The sequence below is a fragment of the Nothobranchius furzeri genome, chromosome 12 (genome assembly GCF_043380555.1).
Source record: "Nothobranchius furzeri strain GRZ-AD chromosome 12, NfurGRZ-RIMD1, whole genome shotgun sequence".
In the NCBI taxonomy this organism is placed as follows: Eukaryota; Metazoa; Chordata; class Actinopteri; order Cyprinodontiformes; family Nothobranchiidae; genus Nothobranchius; species Nothobranchius furzeri.
In genome coordinates, this window is record NC_091752.1 from 67,114,636 (window position 1) to 67,141,663 (window position 27,028).

General features: G+C 43.5%; 1 protein-coding gene across 1 annotated transcript in view; it reads right to left on the reverse strand.

Annotated features, from left to right (window-relative positions):
• Positions 1-865: 865 nt before the first annotated feature.
• The window catches only part of LOC107372781 (meiosis inhibitor protein 1), a 134,539-nt gene continuing 108,376 nt past the window's right edge, over positions 866-27,028 (reverse strand). The window contains 5 exon segments of the mRNA XM_070542860.1: positions 866-925; positions 1,802-2,280; positions 12,018-12,128; positions 13,777-13,890; positions 23,496-23,676. Coding sequence (XP_070398961.1) covers positions 1,949-2,280; positions 12,018-12,128; positions 13,777-13,890; positions 23,496-23,676 — 738 coding nt within the window. The 3' untranslated portion in view covers positions 866-925; positions 1,802-1,948.

The following is a 27,028-nucleotide window of genomic DNA, read 5'->3' on the forward strand; positions in this document are numbered from 1 at the left end:
TAAGTCAAATATTTAAAATGAGCATTTTGAGAATTTATATTTTAATACCTTTCTTGTTAATTTGACATCAACAAAAGAACGTTAACATTGTTTCTTCGATGATGCTTGAAGATTTTAGTTTATCATAAAATTTCACCTAAAACTAGCAGAGAACATTAAAGAGTGAGAAACAGTGATTTGTTTAAAGAGCAAGTCACCCACTACCAGAGTATTACTCCACTCCCACTTCCTGTTTGAAAAATGCAACAAATGCTGTTGCCTAGCAGACCGAGAGGGTGGAGCCGCTAACAAATACACACACAGGCTCGGAACGACATTGTGACATCATATGGTACCAGCTAACGTTCTAGGGTACCTCTTAGCCAATAGCAATGGCAGAATTAAATTCAAATGCAGTGCAGAGTTTTTACCTGACAACGGCACAACACTGACAGTTTTAGGCAGAAAATTAAAATTTTAACTAAAATGCACTAAAGTGCAAAACTATTGACTACACGTGTCTGCAGCACGATTAGACACACATTTATATAGTTTATCAGAAAAAAGTTGATTTGGGGGTGACTTGCTCTTTAAATAATATTTTATACCATGATTTTGAATGATATGGAAAATGATGTTGGGATAGGACTTCTTCCATATCACCCAGCCCTCCCTATTTTGGTAGAACACATTTCTCCTGACGGAGGTCCCCAGACTCTGACAAAATGAGCAAGAAAATAAAAACCTGGAAGTAACAGAACCTGCAAAAGAAGTCCTTGGAGAGCATTTAAGAGGCACAAAGCCCCTTTGGAGCCAAGAGGGAACAACGCGCCGTCTTCAACCTCCAGGGGCCTGGGTCTGACCAAACCAGGACCAGTGTTCAAACACACCACTGCTGACGTCAGGTCAACATCAAGTAAAGCCTGCAGCAACCTCAGGTAGGACACTAGAGGAGAAAATGAGAAAGAGGTCAGAAAAGCAGAGTGGTAATGACTGACAGTAAGGAAAGTTTGAGGACAGAGGTTTTTTAGGGGGAAAGATCTCTCAAGCTCACAGCAGAAATCAAGACATAGAGCAGTGGCAGATGAAAACACCTGATAGGGATTTCTGGCCTAATATGTGACAGAAAGTTCAGGCAATAAGTTTAACTTATCAGTGCCGAGCTGAAGGAAGATAAGCAGAAGTGAGAGACTAGAGTCGAGATGGAGATGGAGATGTGAGTTCAAAAGGGCTCCTAAAACACTGGATTTAAGTGAGAGGCCAACCATCTGAAACCCACTTATGCCATGTACACTGTGATTAAAGGTCTCTGAGGGGGGAGGCCTAATTAGTGGCAGCAGAGCAGAGAAAAGAGAGACGGAAGAATGAGGGCAGAATGGGAAACATTGGGGAGATAAAAAGTGAGACCAAGAAGAGGCTGAGTGAGCAAAAGGAGAAGTGATGGAGGGGAAGAGAGAGAGAGAGAGCAGAGGGAGCCGATACATCACAGCGGCCCAGACAAGAAACGTATCCGGCTGACAGACAGGGACACAGGAGCAGCAGGGTTGATCTGTCTACCACTGCTGCAGAGGGAAGTGGGGCACATAATATAATGAGATCCCCACCAGAATACTTGATTCACACAAGATTCAAAACAGACACGATAATCACACATCCTAAAGCGTCTAGGTGTTACGTAACCTGTTATGTGTCTATAATTATTTAGGACAGTGTGACAGCGGGAAGCGCTAAACTACAGGGAGAAATAAACAGCAGGAGAAAAGGGAAAACACGGGGGTTTATAGTTTCAGTCGTATAAAAACCAAAGTTCTGGTGTTGTCACCCAGCAAGAGGTTGTCTGTGTTTCTCTTCTGAAGAAGCAGTAGCTGCACAGCTGTGTCTAGACTCCAGCTGATGCTGGTTTGGACCTACAAAATCAGAAACACAAAGCAAACACGCAGCAAAGAAGAATTCAGAAGTACGACGACGTTTAGGCCGAAACAAGAATGTATCGAAGGTTTTCTCTGACATACATCAGACAAACGCAAGAGTTTAGTATTCGCTGTGCTGTAAGTTTGGTGTCTTGTCCTTGGCTGAGTCTAATCCTGGAGCAGTGATAAGAGCTGAGCTGTGGTGTGGTGTGTACCTGAGTGGAGTGAATGCACTGCAAGGTAATGAGGGAGGACAGGAGTAGATGGCTGCAGCACAGCAGAGCTGACGGAGGACGAGCTGATGGAAGAGGGGGTGGATCAGAAGAGGAGGAGGAGATGATGGTCTGTAGCTGCTGCAGCAGCCTGCTGTTGGAGAGCAGCATGGAGACAGCTGGGAAGAAGAGGCAAATAAGGAATGTGCTCTTGTGTGTGAGGCCACAGCGACTGAGACCATCTAGAGTTAACCCCAAGTGCATTGATGTTGAAACACTCTTACATCATGCTTTTGTACCACATCTCAGAAACACGTGTAGAAGAAGCACCAAAACAGGTATCAGGAATCGTGTGCTGACTGTTGGTAGGGCTAGACCCAACAGCATGGATACAATTCAGAGGGTTGTGATGCAATACAATATAAAATTAAAAGACCTACTTTTATGATTTGGCCTCTTTTAGTTAGTGTAACGTGATGAAGGAGCTATTCCTCCAAGGTTATTTATCCTCTATCCACAGTTCCCTCTGACACAGCGCCAGAGTGCATGAAACAGCCTCAAGGTCATGCATTCGCTTCTAAACTGTTTACTTTCCAGCAAGAGAAGACAGAAGATGAAGACTCTTTTCTTTTATTAAATCAAAGAACTCTATTTTTAATAAAGCTAATCAAAACAACTGTTAGTCAATAATACAATGTGACCGATCTGTGAAATCACAATATTATGATTAATATGTTTTGAATAAGTAAATGACTTAATCTAGTTCACTAGACACACTGGCACACGTAATGTAAACACATGACACATTGCTGTTGCTGAGCCAATCAGAACCTTCCTAGTCTGAAGCGTGGCAGAGTCTCTGTGGTGTTTATAAATCTGCCAGCTTTGATTAGTCCAGAATCAAAAACATCCAGATTAATAAAACAGTTCCAACACCATCTTAAGTTCAGTTCTCAAGATCCCATGAAGTTCACCGCATGCTAAGTGAAGTATTGGACCGGCCATTCTGTACTTCTCTTTTTAAGCTGAGAACCGTCAAGCTGGGAAAATCTGTTGTTTTTACCAACCAAGCAATGGTTCCTTTCAGAATAAAAGCTGAACTCGCTGACCCAAGGAGGGTCCCCTTTTGACGCTGTGAACCACCTGTCGCTTTTTACCTGGAGACTATCCAAAGACTGGTTTGTCATGCAGTCAACGCTGTTTCATCGGCTCCAGTACCAGAGGAGGGTCTGTGGACCTGGCATCCGGATCTGTACGGAGGTCTCAATTCTGAGGGTATGTGGATGCGACAAATATGGCGTCTCATGTGGTTATGAAGCTACTCTGATACATCCATCATTAGAGAGTTAGTCTTGTTTAAATTGTTTAAAATTATTTAGTAATAAACCACCTTAAACGTTTGAAGGTCTCTCTCTCTTCTCTTGTCTCTCATTTAATACAAAGTGTCATCTAAATCCCTGCATTAAAAAGAACCAATCTTCTGATTTAAATAACCCAGTGTCCGTAAGATGGATTTAATACTCGATATGAAATTTTAATGTCTTAAGGTACTTAATTAAATGTAAATTACTAATGTTACATTAGTTTTAACTTGCTCTTATCATGTTACTTGTTTCATTGTATTCTTGTGCCTTTCATGCTTGTTTTGATCTGTTGTATTGTCTGTAAAGCACCTTGGTGGCATGCCTCATGTCTGTAAGGAGCTATACAAATAACATTGTGTAGAGTTACCCTGGTTTCACACTACAAGCATCAGCGGACAGGAACAGCAGTGGAGTGGCTCACTCGCGAACTTCTAAGAGGTCCTTTTCACACCAAGAGAGTCTTGGCCGCAGCACGGCTTCCTCGCTGCGGCTCGCTGTACTCGCGAGATTTTAAAATCCCTCTAGACTTCCGACGCCTCCCCCGCGAGGAATCACATCGTTGCACTTCTCGAAAGAAAATGGTGGTAAACACATGCTGACGTAAGTTATATATGACATTGCAACGTTGCATTTTATTTTGAAAATATCCAGGGATTTTACACCGAAACCGTGTGTGGTTTCCTGTCTCGCACTATGTGAACTGCGGAAATTGACGTGAAACCGGGGTTATGGATGCACTTCACCTCCTCTCTATGTCACTGCCTTCACCTGAGATCAGTTTGTCATTGGAAACCCTGGCCAGGCACAAACACATGGCTTCTAGATTTGTTAGGGCACGCACCTCCATCACGGTAAGGTGGCAGTTCAAAAAGTAGAACTCTTTCTCAATAGAGTTCCTGCTTTTTTCTGATGATGTGGTCCTAATAGCTTCTCCAACTTATGACCATCAGCTCTTGCTGAGGAAGTTCACAGCCAGCTGGGATGAGGATCCACACCTCTTGACCATAAACAGGTGGATTGCTAATATTTGTGCAGCAACTCTTTGTTTGAGGCTTACTGTGTAGTCTGTGACCCTGTCTGTCTCTCATGAAGTTTGTTGTCAGGATACTTTGCAACTTTTCATATTTCTAAATCACTTTCTTGAGCCAGTATGTGCTAAAATGATCTTTCACAGGGTTAATGAAATGTCACTCATACCCCCATCGCCCCCTGTGGCCAGAATATTACACCACCTGTTAGACTTGGAAAAAACTGAGCCGACATACCTGGTGCTGCAGTCTGCTTCCAGCACCTTTCCTGCATGTTTAAGATCATGAACACCGCTGATTTGTGAAATCTAATGATGAACCGACCTGCAGACTCTAATGAAGGCTGGGGAAACGATTCAGCTGTTGGATTAAGGTGTTAAAAAACGAAGGCACAGTGAGGAGGTAAGTTTAGCTTTTGGTTCTACTAAACTGACACTAGGATGTGCTAAAAGCAAGCCAAAACATCCAGGTGTGCCTTTAATGAGCCACTGGTTGTTACCATTTTGACAATAAAGAACTACTGCTAGCAGCTTTACCTTTATATTTCTTAAACAGTTGAAAAAGAAAAAAATTCGGCTTTTGTACTTAGCTTGTTGCACCACTGATGCTGGAACGTTTTTCTTAGAACGTTTTCTATCTAACGAGTGATTAATGAGGCCCATCTCTGATCACACTGAAGGAGCTTTAGGTTCTGACTAAGCTCTGGCCTCACCAGTGTTGGGAACGTTACTTTTAAAAAGTAATTATAGTTACTGATTACTTTGTCAAAAAGTAACTCAGTTACTAACTGAGTTACGAGATTATAAAAGTAACTAATTACCAAGTAAAATAACTACTTAGTTACTTTTTTCATTAAAGAATGCAAGAAAAATGGGTTAATTAAACTTACTTAGGTTACTATAAATTACTACAATAGTGAAAAATAAATGACTAATGACTGGAACCTAATAAAATGTATGTCCAAATGGTTTTTGTAAACCTGAATAATTTAAATAAATAAGCATGTAACAGGAAGAACTACTAACAGGAACATTACACTAATCTAGACTATTAAAAGGTCTCTGTGTGATATTTAACAAGACCCCAATCAGCTAAAATTTAAAATTGCAAATAGAAACACCTGTAAAGGTTCCCGAGCCTTTAAATGGTCTCTCAGTCTAGTTAAATTACAGAAATGAATGTAATTTTGTACAGCATTTTAATTTTTCCAGCTTCACATAATTGTGTGTTATTAGTAGCATTTCTGTTGCTGCTAATCTAGTAACGGTTAAATAAATAAATAAAATCCTTTAAAATGACACTAGAAGAGGCACAAGCCTGATGGAGGACTTACATTTACTAACGTGGGTCAGACCCAACCACAGAAGAGCTGAAGCTGGGTGGTAAACACACACAGGTAGTTCTAATAACACCTGAGCTCCATGACGTCTGAGACTGATGCATCAGTGTTACAGCGGGACTAAAGACATGATCAGAAACAGGTTACAGCTGGATGATCTAGGAAGGTAGAAGATCAGGTCGTCTGAGCGGTGAACAGGTGAGCGGACCTTCGGGACGTCCCGCTGTCACGCTGAGAAGGACACGGCTGCAGACCCACACCTGCAGCCGTAGATATTCATCACGTCTTCCTCGTTCTTCACGGCCGTGATGCGCTTGGATGAAAACATCTGCCTCTTTAGCTCCTGATCAGCTGATGACAGCTTCAACACGCCGCGCTGCTTAACGCACACATTTCCTTATCAGTACAGAAACGATGTTTTGATAAAAGAAGACGATAATTCATTAGATTGCTCGTTACTGAAAAAACTTTTTTTTTATTAACGCGGTTATTTTAAACGGCGTTTTTCCCATCACTGCTCTGTTGTGTCTACAGCAGGCAGAGACTGAGACCGTGAGGGTCTCCGCCCACCCGGCCAATCATCATCGTGTTTGTAAGTGCGTTACCGACACCTCTCTCTCCCTGGCTGCAGCTGAAGTGTGGCGGTCAGAAAGCCTCACACTGTTGCTCAACGTTCGACAAGCACATAGTAACACAACCTTCTGTCCCCAGTAACGTAACGGCGTTGCAACGGCAGGAAAAGTAATTAATTAGATTATTCCGTTACCTAAAAAAGAACGCTGTTAGTAACGCCGTTATTTTAAACACTGGGCCTCACACACACACTTTTTCTTTTATAGGCACAGACAACATCAGAGTGTGATGAAATACATCAGCATTTGATTCCTGTTGCTGCTGACCTCAACATTGTACTCGGTGCATCTTGACACCAGAGTGCTGTCAGTGCTCTGTAGAACTATGGTGTCCTTGTTGAGCTGTTGGATTTCCTCCCAGTGAAGGGAGAGCTTACAGGATTCAGACAGTCGTTCTGACTTGATGTCTAACTCCAGTGTGAAGTGTTACCTGACTTCAAAATGCTGAATGAGGTGATGTGTAAGTGTCTCCTGCAGCATCCAAGCAGGGACAGAAGAAAATGAAAGCTAACATCAGAAGTCGCCGCTCTGATACAAACCTAACAATGGCTTTTTGCAGCCATTTCCCATGATAGGTTTGATTACACACAACCCAGCTGCCATTTTAGGTCCATGTGGACTTCAGGTGTTGTTATAGCAAGTCAGTCTGGCTGTAACTGTTTTTATAAGACTCTAGAGTATCAGTGCAAACGGTCACAGTTCATCTTTGCCTTTTTTTTATGAATGTTCAGTTTAGCCCCATTCCCACCTGTACCGGGTCGGCCCGGGCCGGATAGCGTAGGTTGTTTACATACAGTATCTGGGTGGCCTGGAATTTTCCCGGGCCAACCAAGGCTCATTCTCGGCCCTCTTCCCGAGGGGTACTGCTTCAGGCCGACCAGGGCCAACACGCCCACTGCTGACAGCAAATTCACACCTTCCATTAGAGCAAGCCTCTGATTGGTGGGTAGAATCAGCCCATTCACACCTTCCATTAGAGCAAGCCTCTGATTGGTGGGTAGAATCAGCCCACATGGGCTTAAGACAAGGATGTGTGGAATCAACCGGGCCAGCCTGGGGCCGACTGGGGCTACCCGGCCCGGGCCGACCCGGTACAGATGGGAATGGCCCATAAGTTTGTTTGTTTGTTTATTAAGATTCCCATTAGCTGCTGACATACAGCCGCTATTCTTCCTGGGGTCTCATCTCATACAGTCATCACATTATATATATATATATATATATATATATATATATATATATATATATATATATATATATATATATATATACATATTGTGCACATCATTCATACATGACCGTACACACACACACACACACACACACACACACACACACACACACACACACACACACACACACACACACACACACACACACACACACAGTGTAGAAAAATCACAGTTCAATTCTCAAAAACCCAAACATAACTAAATACATTCTTAAAATGTAAAATACGGCCCACTTCAGAAGGTGTTTAGCTTGACATTATCTTTGGGAAAATAAAAATATTTGGAGTTTTTTCTGAAAACATTTTTTATCAATTTCCCTCAACAGAAATCCTGGTAGTGCGTTCCATAGCACCATTGTACGATAGACCACAGTTTTCTGCATTTGATTTGTTCTGCACGTAGGTAACACACATCGTCCATGCATACTTTGTCTTGTGGAACAATCATGTTTATCCGCGAAAAAAGACAAGGTGGAATAAATGACATTTGGAGTTTTTGTTGTAATGGTATTTCTAATAAACATTGTTAATGAAAACTCCAATCTCTCTCTTACTTTTAGCCAGGACAACTTATTGTGTAACAGAGTTACACTGGTTCTCTACGGACTCCCCTATACCATGCGCGCTGCCTTGTTTTGTGCAATTTTTAACTTGTCTAGAAAATTTTCATTGGTGTTGGACCAAACCACAGAGGCATAATCTGAGTGTGAAAGCACCTGTGACTAAACTAGTTTCTTAATTAAGTGAAGTGGAATGAATTTCCTACAACGTCTGATAATAGCCGTACTTCTTCCCATTTTTTTCAACAGGTAGTTAATCTGATTCACCCAGGATAGTTTATTATCAACAATAACACCCAATAACTCAAACTCATCAACCTGTTCAATAATAGTACCATCTAAGGTCAAGCTTAAGAGTGTGAGAAACAAATTTTTACTCATTGTTTTTGAAACATGAACAGTCACTCAGAGTTTCACATGCAGGCTGAACGTGACAATGGTCTTCTACCACTATGTCCTGCGTCAGCAGCCATTAGAAAACAGACGGGGAAACGCTCGGGTCAGGAGAAGCCACTCAGATCTACGTCACTCTAAAAATTAGCATCCATGGACTCACTCATCTTGGCTCGCAACAGGAAAGGCTGTTGTTGATTTAACGTCCAGGAAACAGCAGTGCTTGTCTAGGCTAGTCCAAGCTAACCATTAGCATTAGCAACTCCACTACATAGCAGAACTCCTCCAGGCTTGTGTTATTTGTGGAGATAAAACATCAGTGTTGCAGAGCGAACAGAGTCAGTGGTAGAGTCGTGTTGCTGTTGGCCAACCAGAGGAGAGGTGTCAGAACATCAGAACATAAGACTCCAAATCCTGCTGTTTTCTGCTCCCCTTTCTACTAGCTAACTTCTACTTCCTGAAACAGGAGCACCTGAGATTTTTTTCAACAGTGACCACTGAAAGTTTGTTGAAAAACATGGCGAACTTGGTCTTTAAAGAGCAAGTCACCCCCAAATCAACTTTATTTTTCTGATAAACTATACAAATGTGTGTCTAATCGTGCTGCAGACAAGTGTAGACAATAGTTTTGCACTGTAGTGCATTTTAGTTAAAATTTTCATTTTCTGCCTGAAACTGTCAGTGTTGTGCCGTCGTCAGGGAAAAACTCTGCACTGCATTTGAATTTAAATCTGCCATCGCTAATGGCTAAGAGGTACCTTAGAACGTCAGCTGGTACCATATGATGTCACAATGTCATTGTGAGCCTGTGTGTGTGTGTAATTGTTAGTGACTCCGCCCTCTCGGTCTGCTAGGCAACAGCATTTGTTGCATTTTTCAAACAGGATGTGGGAGTGGAGTAATACTCTGATAGGGGGTGACTTGCTCTTTAAAGAACAGTGTTATGATCTGAGGTAGTTCCAATTGGTCAGGTTGAAGGTTCAGGAATGTTATTTTACAGACAACGCAGATACCTAACTCCCTGCAGAGCCATCTTTTCCCTTCTATACGGGTTTTCTCTCTGATAGCTCACATGATGATAGAATTGTTCCGGGAGAGTGAGACTCACATAAGCCTCTTTTACAAGACACACCATGCCGGCAAATCGGCGTAATATTACCGCAATGGTATGTCTATAAGCGCGCCATGCCGGCATGGCGTTGTGCGTATTTTGCGGCATTCGTCCCGCCTCGCTTGGTAGTAATATTGTGGTAAAGGTCTGTCGTATAAATGAATGATAAATGACCCGCACATGTATAGCGCCTCTCAGAGTAAGGACTCCAAAGCGCTTTACACTACAGTGTATCATTCATCCATTCACACACACATTCACACACTGGTGGTGATGAGCTACGATGTAGCCACAGCTGCCCTGGGGCACACTGACAGAGGCGAGGCTGCCGAGCACAGGCGCCGCCGGTCCCTCCGACCACCACGGGCGGGCGGGGGGGGGGGCGGGTGTCTTACCCAAGGACACAACAGCAGAATTCTCTGTCCGGAGCCGGGATCGAACCTGCAACCTTCCGATTACTGGACAACCCGCTCAACCTGTTGAGCTACTGCTGCCCCCATGCCTCCTGGCGCAACAGAGGCAGATGTCATGATGACGTGGGGAGTTATCGCTGAGCTCCGGCTGGCTAATTTATTGAAAATGAAAGTAAACACAGGCAATAAGGTTTGCTTTTTGAACAAAATCAGCTGAGATGGCAAACTGGAGCGCCGCAGCGCTCCACGAGCCTCTCTGCTAGAGCTGAAGCTCAGATCACCAGAGACTGCACAGGGATCGATGGGGACAGACACCTTTAGGAGCTGCTTGTTAAAAAAAACTTACCGATCACGGCTTCAATCGCAATAAAAAGCAAGTTATGTCCAAGATAAACGGAAGTGTGCAGCAGCACAGAGACCGCCCCATACCCCCATTATGCCGCCATCAGCTAATCCTTTATAAAATTGCCACGATAGCACCACACTACCGCCACGGTCTGGTCTTATAAACGACCTTTATCCTCCCCAGGGAGCCGCGGCAAATCCCGTTTTGCAAACACTCTGGTCCTGTAAAAACAGCTGGAGACGGAGCACCACAGAGGTTAGGCCATCTTAAGAAAAAGCTGAAAGTGGCTATGCAATCATCCAACTTTTCTATCACTGATACAACATTTAGACAGAAACTGAATGCCACTCATGACAGAAATACACGTGACACTATACCTCATCAGAAGTGTAGTGTTTGGCTGTACATGGTCCAACATTTTTTTCATTTGTAACTTTAAACTGGCCCAACAGCTAATATCACACCATTAAGCAGTATCCTGCATTTTGCTACTATTCCTGTGCACTGCACGGTAAGCTCGAACACTGGCTGGTTTGAGGCTGAAATGGCTGCAAACTCTCCACAAGTGATGAAGAAGCAGAGCGTGAATGTGGGGCTGGCTGCAGCAGAAGCACTCGAGTCTTGCAATAGGCATAATAAGCTTCACCTCCCCACAAAACCCCTGCTCTCTGGCTACAAACACCACCTTATTAACCACAAACCAGCTCAGTGCTGACCTCTGCTGAGGTTTTGCTTTTCATGGCGTCTTGAAAGGAAATAATTTAGGTTGTAGTAAAACTAATGACATAAACATCTTCAACGAGAGGCAGCGTTAACACTCCTGAGCTATCCTGTCCAACAGAGTAATCACCTTCTTCACATGAGTTATTCTTAGACAAGGTTTTCTATGAATGCCCTGTCTCATTTACATGTAGTTTGTAGGATTTGAAAGCGATTTTGTCTTTTAAGACTTTTATCCAGCCTCAGTGGACATCCTCTAAAAAACATTCCTTCTTTTAAATATTTAAGATAACGGCATGGTTCCCTCCTGACTGAGTGTGTGTGTGCCTGGAGTGTATCGATTTCAGGAGGTGCTTCTATCCAAACCAGATACACATATTTTTATGTAACACCGTCTTTTTACTTATTTATTTTGCTGTGGACTACTGAACTCTATCAGATAGAAGAACACTGGATGTTTTTCAGCTGGTGGTGAAATCCTGCATCAGTATCTCTGCTCAGAAATCACGAATCAGCAACACAGAAAACTCCCTCCAACTAAAAACAGCACCTCAGTGCCAAACCATCTCTGTCGTTTCTAATGAAAAAAAGGTTGAAGTGCAGTGAAAGTGTTATCTCTTAAGGGATAACTGACAGCATCTCATGGCCTTACAGCAAACACAATTCAAACATAAGTGGTTAAAAAACTAGGAAATGTCTAAATGCTAAAAAGAAGATGTTAAAACAGGGATACAAAAAGTTAGTAAAAAGAAAAACATGCAGAATAAAACGTGCCTTACCTCCGTTAGCGCTGTAAGCAGGTGACAGACTCAGCCAGCACTGCAGGAAGTTGAAGGCATGAAGAAGAGCCTCTGTGTTGGTTGGCTTCAGCATCCCAACAACACTACCCACTAAAACACACATGTTGGGTTTTTAATTACCAACAGTTGACATGGTGGGAGCATAAACTGTGGGCGCCTGTCTGGCTTCTCAGTGTCAGCGGACGACTGCTCATACTGATCCAGGTTCTGCTGGAGGTTTCTTCCTGGTAAAAGGGAGTTTTCCTCTCCTCTGTCGCTACATGCTTGCTTGGTTTGGGGACTGCGCTAAAGTCGCTGACACAAGTCAGTGACTCGATGCAATCTGCTGGCTTCCTAATGTAGGAAACGTTTAACTAACTGGAATAATGAACTAAACTAGGTGCATAAGTAGGTTCAAGTGTAACATTTACTAATGTGCCTTGAGACGACTTGTTGTGAATTCAATTGAATAACTGTTTATGGTTTTATTTATTTATTTTTTCAGAAAGCAGATGTAATAAAATCACTATTGCCATAGCAACAGATTCTGTGAACTAAACCTACTCACTGGCAGATTTTCCATTGAAACCCAACATTTCCACAGATCTCAAGTCACCCCCAAATCAGCTTTTTTCTTGATAAACTATATAAATGTGTGTCTAATCGTGCTGTAGACACGTGTAGTAAATAATTTGGCACTTTTGTCCATTTTAGTAAAAATTTAAATATTCTGCCTAAAACTGAGTGTTGCGCCCTCTTCAGGTAAAAACTCTGCACTGCTTTTGAATTTAGATCCGCCATCGCCATTGGCTAAAAGGTACACTATGACGTTAGCTGGTACATTATGATGTCACAATGTCATTGAGAGCCTGTGTGTGTGTGTGTGTGTGTATTTGTTAGCGGCTCCGCCCTTTCGGTCTGCCATGCAACATCATTTGTTGCATTTTTCAAACACGAAATGGGAGTGGAGTAAGACTCTGGTAGGGGTGACTTGCTCTTTAAGCAGCCGTCTGACACGAATAATCAGCCTGATACTAAAACAGAACCACCTTTTTAAACCTGCGGAGGATTTTTCACCCTGAATTTGGTGTCATCTTACTATCAAACAGCTTTTTTTGGAGGAAGGGCGGCCGGGGGAGCGAAAATATCAGATTAGCTCATTTATCTCAAAGGCGTTCATCAGCAACACAAAGCAGCATCCCCCCACAGACGAGAGAAACCTCAGTGCCTTTTAATGTTGGTTGTCTTACTGTCCTACTGCAGAGCATGCTGATAAGCGATTGTGCCTTTTTGAAACATTTTGTATTTTTAAATGAGTCCAAATCTGCTTTTGACCCGAACACCTGAATGGCGATGTTCTGACTCAATCCACTGAGTGTAAGTGTAAGTAACTGTTGAATGAATGACGTGGAGCATTGAAAATTACACTGACTCATCAACTCTTTTTAAAAAAATTCTACAGTTGCCATGGCGACTCAAGGTATCAGAGCTTCACTGATGATGGCTTTGTGTTGCGCTCATGCATGGACAAGGAAATCTGCCGTCCTGGAGAAGAAAACCTACGAGTTTCTATGCTTGGGGTGAGTTAGCGTAACGTTTACTGGCGAAATCAGAGTTTGTTGGGCCCCTTTTCAGGAATACCTTCCAGGTCTGTTGTCTAAGAAAAAAAAACATCTGTACATTCATGACAGATGAAAATTATGTATGGCACTGGTTAGATGTGAAGAAGGCCATAACCAATGTCACATTTAGTTCTCACCATGGTAGAGCAGCTTGAAGTGTACTCCTTCCATATTAGTGAAAACGGAGGGTGAAGGCGGGTCACTGGCCTGGGTCACACACAGCAGCTTCAGCACCATTGGGAGAGAGTTGACTGCAGGTAGAAAACGTGCATGTGAGGGCAGCATAAGGGAGCTAAAAGATGCCTGCTGCCGACATGAATTAGCATAAAGTCATTACCTAATCCAAGACAGCATGCTCCCTGAGCATCTGTCAAACCACAAACAGCAGACGCGGTTTAAACTAACGGGAGAATATCTTGCTTTCATTTCTGGACTTAATGACATCCTGGTTTGCTGCCAAGGAATACCTGCTCAGTGTAATCAGTAAAGGTAAAATAAAGAAGAAGTAATTGCACTGGTATCAAATGCACACTTTCAGGAAGAATACTGTGGGTCTGAATCTAGAGGAAAAACAGCCAACATAAAAGGAGATGGAAAAGAAGACGTAGAAATACAGAAAAGACTGGAAAAACACCAGGAAGAGCTTTCTTAGAGCCTAACATCAATATCGTTCCTCTTAAGACTCTGCCACATGGGAGCTAATATACAATACATATTAATGCAAATTACAGTGAGCTGCAGTAGGACACATGCAAGGGTAGATATCTGCAGTCCCCTCAGGATTGGAGATGAGCAAAGAGCATGCAGAGGCTGACCACAGCAACAGCTGGTGCTCTGGTGTTCTGCTCCTCAGCTTTTCTCATTAACCTGGTCAAGTATAGAAACACGAGAACACCCTCTGCCCTAAACTGTCAGTGTTGTGCCGTTGTCAGGTAAAACTCTGCACTGCATTTGAATTTAAATCTGCCATTGCTATTGGCTAAGAGGTACCCTAAAACGTTAGCTGGTACCATGTAGGGCTGCAACAACGAATCGATAAATTCGATGAAAATCGATTACTAAAAGCGTTGGCAACGAATTGCGTCATCGATTCGTTGTGTCGCACAACTCTTCCAAAAGCGCCCCCCCCCCCCCCCTTCCCGCCCGCAGACCAGAGCAAGTCAGACCAGAGCGAGGGAGAGCCGGCAGATCAGCGCGAGAGAGAGCCACAGATCAGCGCGAGGCCGGCAGATCAGCGCGAAGGAGAGCCGGCAGATTTGCGCTGCTGCGAACCGGTTCCGCATTGTTGCGCAGCGATCCAGGCAGCTGCTTCCAGCGCACGGTCCATTCTCAAAGTGGCGCAACCAAAAAACTATAATTAGCACACGATCGTTCTTGTCCGCACATGTTCTCTATTTTCTGTCTTATTTGTGCCTGAAGCTCGCTACTGCAGAGCTCATCACCTGTGCTGTGGTGATGTCACCTCACGCAGCATCGAAACGCGCTCTGCGCTTTTCGGTCAGGAGATCCCTTTGATCTGCTCAAAAGTAACTGATGAGGTGAAAAGGTAAGAATCCAGGCAACAGATTTTCTGGACAATTAAGAGGAGATGCAGGAAGATGAGAGACAGACAGGACAGGAAAATAGTTAAATAAAAACAAGAAAACAAAACAAAGTGTTGAAAAGTCAAATGTAGGTAGATTTATCTCCACTACACATTTTTACCAGTAAAAAACAATAAGTTACACACATGTCATATTTATACATCTGATACAATTCAGATCACCTTCAAAACTCAGTCACACACCCAGGGCCGTTTCAAGACATTTTGGGGGCCAAGGCAAAATGCCCCCCCTCCCCCCCCCCATAACTGGGCTCCCCAGAAGCCTCTGTGTAATTCATGCCCTCTCCAGTAGTGTTAGTTATATGGTGTTTATAAAAGCCCCTCAGACATTACTGACATGTTCTAATATTATCAGATGAAAAACTAAATTATCAGACATGGCGTCTCATCTGCTTCTTTTCTAAACTTGCAAAAAGTAACAAAACTATTTGAAAGCCACTATTTGTGGATTCTCTGAAAGTTTCCATGGAGTGTGTGACAACTTATTTTTTCATTGATCCTATCGTCTAATCTCACAGCTGAAACAAGCATCCTTAATCATCTGTGCACAGGAAGCTTACCGATGCTGTAGTAAAACAAAAGGTATAATAATTTATTATTAATAAAACCTTGTTGCAGCACTAAAGCAGAAAAATTAGATTTTGCATTAAATATGCAAAACATTTACATATGAATTGTTTTAGAGCCCTTTAATTGGCAGAATCTGATATTAATTTAGTTCTTACAAAAAATGGGTCCCAACATGGTTTGTGTGGCGTTGCCATAGTGTGACGTCATAGGCACAGATCCCCTGTCCTCTTGTTTGGAAATGGAAATATGGTCACCCTACATTAAACAAACTGTCCACCCGGGCTTTTGCGCTGCACAGAGACGCTTCGCTGCCTATGACTGAACGTCAGTTGAGAGTCAGTCTCATGCAGACTGACCAATGAAGAGAGGGCTTCAAGTTAAGACCCTCTCCTCATTGGTCAGTCCACACGAGGTTACGTGTTGTCAGGCATTCAAGTATTGAGTATATTTACTGCATATTACAGTAATATATTCTGTATGTGACCACATTATGGTGAACCTTGGGTCGTGATGATGGAGCCCTTGAATATTGTTGCCCAGGGTACAACAAAGTGTTAATCTGGCCCTGGTTCCGCCGTCACATTCCCGCAGAAACTGGTTGATCACACCGGGGCCAGACTACTAGCATGTGGCTTTACAACCACAATGTCCTCAGAAGCAAAAACGCTTTTAAAAGGGAGGGAGGAGTCCTAACTGTTGCTGCAGGCGTGTTGTGTGAGAGTGCAGTTATATACTGGTTAATATATTTTTGGGTTCAGTTGCTTTCATGTGGCCTAATGTGAGTCTATTTGGGATCATTGGAATGATCAGCAGCATTTCTTGATGTGACTTTATGGCAGTTGCCCAGGGCATCATCGCAAGGAGGATGGCATTCATTTACTTTAGTTTTATTTGATATTTGTTCAGTCATTTTTGGAAATAGTGATCAATTTTGATTAATTCACAGCCTATGTTTAATTACATTTAAAATAAATGTCAACAGATGAGATCAAACAAAACAGATGAGAATTGCCCTTAAGCTGTTTAACTTGGACCAAGCATTTTAGGTCACAGATAGATGTAGCTTAGGGTCTCTGTCTATACACCTTATAAGACAATTTAGGTGATGGCATGTTGTTTTTCTGCTATTGAACTGTTTTCTAATAATGTTGTGTTAAATAAAGTGAAGGAAGCAGAGAAATAACGTTTCCCTAGCAGTTTTTAAAAATTTCCCCATGTAATCCGATTAATCGATTAATCGTGTCGAGACCCCATCCGATTCATCGATTATCCAAATAATCGTTTGTTGCAGCCCTAGTACCATGTGATGTCACAATGTCGTTGTGAGCCTGTGTGTGTGTGTGTGTATTTGTTAGCGAGTCCACCTTCTCGGTCTGCTAGGCAACAGCACTTGTTGCATTTTTCAAACAGGAAGTGGGAGTGAAGTAATACTCTGATAGGGGGTGACTTGCTCTTTAACCAAACCTGTGCTACTTCACAGGAATCCAGCCATCACCTAGCAACCACAACACCACAAATACCATAAAAAATGCCTTTTTAACCAGAGTTTGTGACTTTTTTACAGACTTATTAAACGTGGACATGTAATCATTCTAACAGGATCTCTGCCCTAATGAAACACTCAACTGCTCACTGGAAATGTCAAGGAGGTGAGCGTAAATCATAATCAACACCTCTTCTACACTCATTTGGTTTCTGGGAACTCGTTTACAGTTTTATGTAAAAGCCCAAAGTACTTAAAATAATGATTCAGAGAAAAGTGAATCTTCTGTCTTCTCAGTAAAATCTGACGATTTTCACCCACTGTGTGCAAAAGAACGTACGAACCACAGACAGGGAGCGTGCCTAACAGAGATATGGATGCGTGTGTGACAAAGCCCAGGTCTAATTCTCTCTCCATATTCTCTGGAGTTCATCTGGGAAGATGACTTTTGCCATAACGTTTACTGAAGCTGTGATTGCTCGGCAGAGCACTTCTAAAAATAATTAGATATGTCTGCATGTGATCATTCAGATTTATAAATAGCTGCATTTTAGATTCAGTGCGGTCAGAAACCCTTAACTAAAGTTTACGTATTTGTTATGGTGACCTAAGAAGGAAGACTTTAAAAAGTTTCATAATTAGTTATTTAGGAGACAGAAAACGTCTTACTAGAACAATAATCAAACTAACTCAGCCAAAGGAGATGACCTAATAAATATAAATCAGTGCAGATATTGTTTTAAAACCATCCTTCTAGATTTGAAAATAATTAAACTAAGTGCTTTTCATTAAGCTGTGTAAAAACGCATGGTGCCAAATCAACCCATTAATCCTTCCACGTTACTTTACAGAAATCAATTGCAGTCTACGCAAGTCCTCGAGCGCTTTTGTCCTTCCCTTCTCTGGCCAACAGTTCCACTCATCATCAAACACAGATGCTATGTTGCTGAGAAAGTGCAGTAAAGAGTTTGAAGAAGCTTTCTGGAGTTTTCTTTTTATTCGAGCTGCCCTGGACCGACCCCCTCTCAATAATAAAACCCTGGTAGAAAGGTAGCAGTGATTTGTGACCTCACAGAGGATGACATCAACTTGTAAGTCCTCTAAAGTCATGGACTGGCCTGGATCCATGTTTGGGTTATGAGATCCTACCTTGTACAGTTTTGGACACGATCAGATTACCGACACTCACAGCTGATTTCGTCTCTACAGTCATTTAAATATGTGGATCACTCGTTTGATCAATACATTTGCAATGGTCTCAAGTTGGAATGAATGCCTTGTAGGTCGTGGGGGAACCTTGCCTTGATGTATTGGCCCCGCCCCGGTTGCCTAGGAGATATGTCGTTCTACCGAGTCGTGTGTTCTCCGTTTGTTAGCCGTTTAGCTAGCTGAGCGAGGATACACGGGAGGTGTCTTGTAGCCTAGCCTTGGTAAAAAATTACCCACAATAAACCGCAGTATTTTCTAAAGAACGGCGGATCAGAAGCCGGCAGCTACTTCGGGACAATTTTCAAGTTGAAAAGTAAGTCAGCAAATTTAAAATGTTTTTTTTTAGATCCAAAGAAGTTATCTATGGTTGGTTAGTTGCTTAGTAGTTGCAGCTTCGGTGGCTAGAGGGTAGTAACTCACTTATATTTTTAATTTAATAAACATATGCACAATTTAAAAAGTAAAATGCTCGTTATATATTTATATTGAAACTAATACATATAAAATGTAACGTTATCTCCTGTGTCTCTCGTCTCGTCTCGTCTTCCTCCGCTTATCCGGGTCCGGGTCGCGGGGGCAGCATCCCAACTAGGGAGCTCCAGGCCGTCCTCTCCCCGGCCTTGTCCACCAGCTCCTCCGGCAGGACCCCAAGGCGTTCCCGGACCAGATTGGAGATGTAACCTCTCCAACGTGTCCTGGGTGCACCCGGGGGCCTTCTACCGGCAGGACATGCCCGAAACACCTCCCCGGGGAGGCGTCCAGGAGGCATCCTGACCAGATGCCCAAACCACCTCAACTGGCTCCTTTCGATCCGGAGGAGCAGCGGTTCTACTCCGAGTCCCTCCCGAATGTCCGAGCTCCTCACCCTATCTCTAAGGCTGAGCCCGGCCACCCTACGGAGGAAACTCATTTCGGCCGCTTGTATCCGCGATCTCGTTCTTTCGGTCATTACCCAAAGCTCATGACCATAGGTGAGGATTGGGACGTAGATCGACCGGTAAATCGAGAGCCTGGCTTTCTGGCTCAGCTCCCTCTTCCCCACGACAGATCGGCTCAGCGTCCGCATCACTGCAGACGCCGAACCAATCCGCCTGTCGATCTCCCGATCCCTCCTACCCTCACTCGTGAACAAGACCCCGAGATACTTAAACTCCTCCACTTGAGGTAGGACCTCTCCCCCGACCCGGAGGTGGCAAGCCACCCTTTTCTGGTCGAGAACCATGGTCTCAGATTTGGAGGTGCTGATCCTCATCCCAGCCGCTTCACATTCGGCCACGAACCTACCCAGCAAGAGCTGAAGGTCAGAGCTGGATGAAGCTAGGAGGACCACATCATCCGCAAAAAGCAGAGACGAGATTCTCCTGCCACCAAACTCGACACACTCCACACCACGGCTGCGTCTAGAAATTCTGTCCATAAAAGTGATGAACAGAACCGGTGACAAAGGGCAGCCCTGGCGGAGTCCAACCCTCACTGGGAACAGGTCCGACTTACTACCGGCTATGCGGACCAAACTCACGCTCCTCTGGTAAAGGGACTGAATGGCCCTTAACAGAAAGCCACCCACCCCATACTCCTGGAGCGTCCCCCACAGGGTGCCCCTGGGGACACGGTCATAAGCCTTCTCCAAATCCACAAAGCACATGTGGATTGGTTGGGCAAACTCCCATGCCCCCTCCATCACCCTTGCAAGGGTATAGAGCTGGTCCACAGTTCCACGGCCAGGACGAAAACCACATTGCTCCTCCTCTATCTGAGATTCAACTATCGATCGGACCCTCCTCTCCAGTACCTTGGAGTAGACCTTTCCAGGGAGGCTGAGGAGTGTGATCCCCCTATAGTTGGAACACACCCTCAGGTCACCCTTCTTAAAGATGGGGACCACCACCCCGGTCTGCCACTCCACAGGAACTGCCCCCGATGACCATGCAATGTTGTAGAGACGTGTCAACCATGACAGCCCTACAACATCCATAGCCTTGAGATACCCAGGACGAACCTCATCCGCCCCCGGGGCTCCGCCGCTGTGTAGTTGTTTGACTACCTCAGCAACTTCTGCCCCCGAGATCGGACAGTCCATCCCCAGGCCTCCCAGCTCTGGTTCCTCCTCAGAATGCGCATTGGTGGGATTGAGGAGCTCCTCAAAGTATTCCTTCCACTGTCCGACTATAGCCTCAGTTGACGTCAGCAGCTCCCCATCCCCACTGTAAACAGTGTGAGCGAGTTGCTGCCTTCCTCTCCTGAGGCGCCGGACAGTTTGCCAGAACCTCTTTGGAGCCGATCGATAGTCTTTCTCCATGGCCTCACCAAACTCCTCCCACGCCCGAGATTTTGCCTCGGCAACTGCCACTGCTGCACCCCGCTTGGCTATCCGGTACCTGTCTGCTGCCTCCGGAGACCCACAGACCAGCCACGCCCTGTAGGCCTCCTTCTTCAGCCTGACGGCTCCCCGAACCTCTGGTGTCCACCAGCGGGTACGGGGGTTGCCACCACGACTGGCACCGGCCACCTTACGACCACAGCTAGCAACAGCCGCCTCGACAATCGCAGAGTGGAACAAGGCCCACTCGGACTCAATGTCCCCCACTGCTCTCGGGACGTGGTCAAAGCTCTGCCGGAGGTGGGAGTTGAAGACCGTCTTGACAGGTTCTTCTGCCAGGCGTTCCCAGCAGACCCTCACTATGCGTTTGGGTCTGCCAGGTCTACGCGGCATGTTCCCTTGCCATCTGATCCAACTCACCACCAGGTGGTGATCAGTTGACAGCTCCGCCCCTCTCTTCACTCGGGTGTCCAAAACATACGGCCGCAGGTCAGATGATACGACTACTACAAAATCTATCATCGACCTGTGACCTAGGCTGCCCTGGTACCAAGTGTACCGGTGGGCATCCTTATGTTCGAACATGGTGTTCGTTATGGCCAAACTGCGGCTTGCACAGAAGTCCAATAACAAAACACCGCTCGAGTTCTGATCAGGTGGGCCGTTCCTCCCAATCACACCCCTCCAGGTCAAGCTGTCATTGCCCACGTGAGCATTGAAGTCCCCCAGCAGGACAATGGAGTCCCCTGATGGAGCACTATCTAGCACTCGTCCCAGGGACTCCAAAAAGGGTGGGTACTCTGAACTGATATTTGGCCCATAAGCACAAACAACAGTCAGGACCCGTTCCCCGACCCGAAGGCGCAAGGAAGCTACCCTCTTGTCCCCCGGGGTAAACCCCAACACACAGGCAGAGAGTCTCGGGGCTAACAAAAAGCCAACCCCAGCCCTCCGCCTCTCACCCGGAGCAACTCCAGCAAAGTAGAGTGTCCAACCCCTCTCCAGGTCTCGGGTTCCAGAGCCAATGCAATGTGTCGAGGTGAGTCCGACTATATCTAGCCGGTACCGCTCAACCTCTGCCACAAGCTCCGGCTCCTTCCCCGCCAGCGAGGTGACGTTCCATGTCCCAAAAACTAGTTTTCTTGTCCGGGGATTGGACCGCCAAGGCTCCCGCCTTGGTCTGCCACCCGATTCACATTGCACCGGACCCTTCATGTTCCTCCGGCGGGTGGTGGGTCCACAGTTGGACGAGCCCATGTATCCGGTTCGGGCTGGGCCCGGCCGGGCCCCATGGGCGAAAGCCCGGCCACCAGGCGCTCGCTCACGGGCCCCAACCCCAGGCCTGGCTCCAGGGTGGGACCCCGGTAACCCTCCGGGCCGGGTACTCCGACTCTTCGTTTTAACCGCCATGAAAGATCCTTCGAACCGTTCTTTGTCTCACCCTTCACCTAAGACCAATTTGTCATGGGAGACCCTTATCTCCTGTGTCACGTGATGCAAGTCTGTTCCATTTAGCCGTTTTCTTTGACCAAGGAAGGACAGTGTCCTCGCAAAACAAGGCGCTTTGACATTGAGAAACACCCCTGATATTTGGAAATCTTGCCTCAGATTGGAAAACAGCAGTGACTCTACCACTGACCATGTGACATAGATCTGTCAGGCTTTTCTAATCCTAGAGTTTCACCGTCTGTTTTCTATCAGAAGCTAATGCAGGAGACAGGTAGGTGTAGGAGACTATTTTCATGTTCAGCCTACATGAAAAACCGTGAGTAACCCATTAGAATCAGACAATCTGTATCATTAAAAAAAGGTTTTCCGGGTACATCCAACCGGGAGGAGACCTAAAGGTAGACCCAGGAAACGTTGGAGGGACTATGTCTCTCAGCTGGCCAGGAAACGCCTTGGGATTCCTCCGGAGGAGCTGGCCCAAGTGGTTGAGGTGAGGGAAGTCTGGGCCTCCCGACTTAGGCTTCTGTCCCCGCAACCTGACTCCGGATAAGCGGATGAAGATGGATGGATGGATGGATGGATAATGTTAAAGTTAAAGTCCTATCAGTTGTCACACACACTGATGTGTGTGCGAAATTTGTTCTCCGCATTAGACCCATCCCCTGGGGGAGCGGTGAGCTGCAGACACAGCCGCGCTCGGGAACCATTTGGTGGTTTAACCCCCCAATCCAACCCCTTAATGCTGAGTGTCAAGCAGGGAGGCATTGGGTCCCATTTTTTCAGTCTTTGTTATGACCCGACCAGGAATCGAACCCTGATCTCCCAGTCTCAGGGCGGACACTCTACCACTAGGACACTGAGCTGGTTGGACAAAGAAAAGACATGTTACGTGTTGTATTACATCTCTCTGTGTAGAAACTGATTGTACCCGAGTGTGTGTATTATATGTGTGTGTGTTTGTCCATTAAAGGGATTTAGACGCTTTACAAAGTTTTATTATGCATAATGTAATAATTAAAAACAATCAGCTGCACGATTACGAAAAATATCTGCACATAAACTGCAGTCTGTGTAAATACAGAATACTTTAATATGTGCATAAGAAATCTGAGTCATCTCATTCAAATCCGTTCCACCAAAGACAAAGATATGAGTCGCTGTCTCCACATTTCTATGTGCATGCATAAATCATTAAAGCGGCAATATTGATTATGCTGCATACCCGGTGGGCTGTGATCACGGCCGAGTCCATTATCCACACTGAGCCTCTGTAATGCCTGGAGCAGGGCTGGTCTGAGGTTGGAACACAAATCTGTCGTGTACTCTCTGTTCCCATGCAGAAGAGCCTCCAGGACACCCAGAGCCCGCTCAGCCAGGGGAGGCTCTCTGCTTATCAGCATGTCCTACAGAAGGACAGCAAGACAACTATTCATTATTAAAGACCTTCTGATATGAACACAAGTCCACAAACATGTAGGATTTCTTTATTATAACTAAAGTCCCATCATGCATTTGACCCACCGCCTTTCAAGCCAGAGTTTTAAACTATGATTAGTTAATGTTGAGAAATTATGGAGTGATGGTTAGTTTGGTCAAAACTCAAAACTCATCTTATGTTACACAACGCTGGTGGTGTGTGTTGTCACCAAGCCCCCATAATCCTGGTATGAAAATGAAGCCAACACAGAAGTGACAAAAATTGCAGTTCCCCCCTCATCCACTGGGGGCTGGTGTCAGAAGCGAGCAAATCCTCATTGACTCCCATGTTAAAAATGCCAATTTCACAGCAGAAATAAACATGTTTACAGCCTGGTACCAAATCATGTTTTTGGTTTAAATGATCTAGTTTACACTCATGACAACTCTGAGGGGGGTGAATGTTTTTCTCACTCTTCTGTTTAAGTGTATTAAAAGCCTAAAATTCTGTATAATTAATGAGCATCAGACCCACGTGACCACAGAGCTAGCTCCGTGGAAAGGCCTCAGTAGAGCCTCGGTCTGGCCTGGAAACTGTTCAAGCATTTTCAGTCTCTCAACTTAGACCATTAGTTGTAGCGTTACTGCGTTCTTTTTTGGATATTATTTGTGCAACTGTTGGACAAAATGACTTGCTGTGGCATTAATTGCACTAATAAAGGGTCCAAGGAGTCTCCACTTCATTTTTTTTGATAAGTAAAATTATATTTATGTATTTTTAGGTCACTGCCGCTCTTGCACTAGCATTGCAGTTTAGTATCTGAAGAACACAGAGTTGGTGCCATTTTTTGTGTTTTCTGCGGCTGAACAGCTAGGGTGGACACCTTGAATTGAATTTGATTGATTAAAGTAAAAAAATGGTTTTGATATAAATAGACTGTCACTGAACCTGAACAAAACAAACTTTATACTGTATAATAACAGAAGAAGCTGTGATGTATCTTTAATGATAGATGGAATGGAAATTCAAAGAGTAAAAGAAACCAACTTTCTTGGAGTCATGTTCGATGAGAGTCTCACGTGGAAATCACATGTAGGCTATATAAAGGGGAAAATCGCCAAAGCCATAGGTGTATTATATAGAGTCAAGTTTCTACTAAATTTGTCGGGTTTATTAACATTGTACCACTCACTGATTAAACCATATTTATTTTATTGTTTAGAAATTTGGGGAGCCACTTGCAAAACTTTTACACAACCGTTGTTCATTTCAGTTCCGTTCAGTTCAGTTCATTTTATTTCAAACATTCATCAACATTTCATAAAATCATTCCATGCAGTTGTTTGAAAAGGAGTAGGGAGAAGTATATACTTATTTAGCCCTACCCCCTCAGGTTTACATCCTCATCATCTAAATTTAAACAACAAAACATTTACAGTGCCTTCATAAAATAAATAAATAAATAAATAAATAAAATTCTCATGTTCAACTAGAACTATCTTTAGATTTGCTAATTTGTAGAAGAGATTAAACATCAGTTTGCATGCTGTCCTGGGTTAATTGCATTATCTTCATTCTTATACTTATGTAACATTTCTTTTTTGAGTTTTATTTTAAACTGGTTTATATCACTACTGTCCTTTATTTCTTCTGTTAACTCGTTCCAGAATCTAACGCCCGCTATTGAAATAGACATCCTTTTCAATGTTGTTCTTACTCTTTGTACTTTTAAATTCCACTTCCCTCTAAAATTATACCTCCCTTCTCTTTCTAAGAACCATTTACTTATTTCAAGAGGGAGCATCCCTTTCCTTGCCTTATATATTATTTGCACAGTTTTAAACTTGACCAGGTCCTGGAATTTTAAAGCTTGCATCTTAATAAAGAGTGTGTTTGTGTGAGCCCTATACCCCTCCTGATTTATTAGTCTAATAGCCCTTTTCTTCATTATGATTATGGTCTGAATATTGCTTTTATATGTGTCTCCCCAAACCTCTACACAATAACTCATGTATGGTAATAGTAAAGCACAATATAACATATATAATGTTTTCCTATCCAGAAGACGTTTTACTTTCCCCATGACAGCAATGCCCCGTGCTAACTTTCCCCTCACATAAGTGATGTGTGATTTCCAACAGGCCTTATGATCAATGACCACACCAAGAAATGTTATGGTATTAACCCTGTCTAGATACACATTATCAACACAAATTTCAATGTTAATGTTTTTCTTATAGTTTCCGAATAACATAAATTTTGTTTTATTTAAATTTAAGGACAATTTGTTTCTATCAAACCACTTCTTTAATATCTTTATTTAGCAAAAAAGAGCATTGAGAATCATTAATAACAGTAACTATAGAGATCACACTAATCAATTATTCATTAGATACAAAATACTGAAATTTCTGGACTTGGTAGAGTGGAAAATATTGCAAATAATTTACAGAGGGAATACGAGTAATCTACCAACTAATATTCAGAAAATGTTTCATAAGAGAGTAAGTGGGTACATGTTAAAAGGAACTGATGTCTTTAAGAAACCTAGACTCAGAACCAAAGTGAAGGAATGTAACATTTCTGTAAATGGTGTAAGATTGTGGAATGCCATTAACAAGGAATTTAAAGAATCAACTTCACTTGCTATATTTAAAAAATGTATAAAATCTAACGTATTTAGTAATTATGAAAAGGTGAATTATAATGTCAAAGATTAGACATGAAAATATTAGAAAGTGACTGAGGTTATAGTGTTTGTTTGACGGATAATTTTATTTCGTAAAAAGGGGCAGAAATTATAAGATTTTTTCTTCTATCTGCTCCTTTTCATTCAAATGTTTTTTTCCAATATGTTAATGTATCCTGTATTTGTTTGTGTTTATTTTATACATTTTGAATGAAATAAAAGATTTAAAAAAATTATTATCATACTGAATTGCCACTATCAACAAAGAAGTCCAAGATCCAAGACGTTTTTTTTTAAACTGCAATTCCCTCAACAGAAGTACTTCAATCTAAAGAAATGTTGAAACCAATATTCGGAAAAACAATCAGGGTTTACCCCCACACTTAATGAAAATTAATGTGCGTGATGTAAAGCGCTCAGCTTCTGTGACGCAGATCATTTATCCTGTAAAAACGCCAAACTTTATCTCAAAACCTTTAAACAGGGTATATGCAGGAATCTTGAAGTTGAATTGAATACCTTTTCAAGATTTTTTGAAGATCTTCTCAATATTTTTTAATACCTCACCGCCATTTCAAGGTGCATCCATTTACAGTGATCAGTGACACTTTTAACATTTCGGTGCATTCGTAATACGCACCGGCAACAC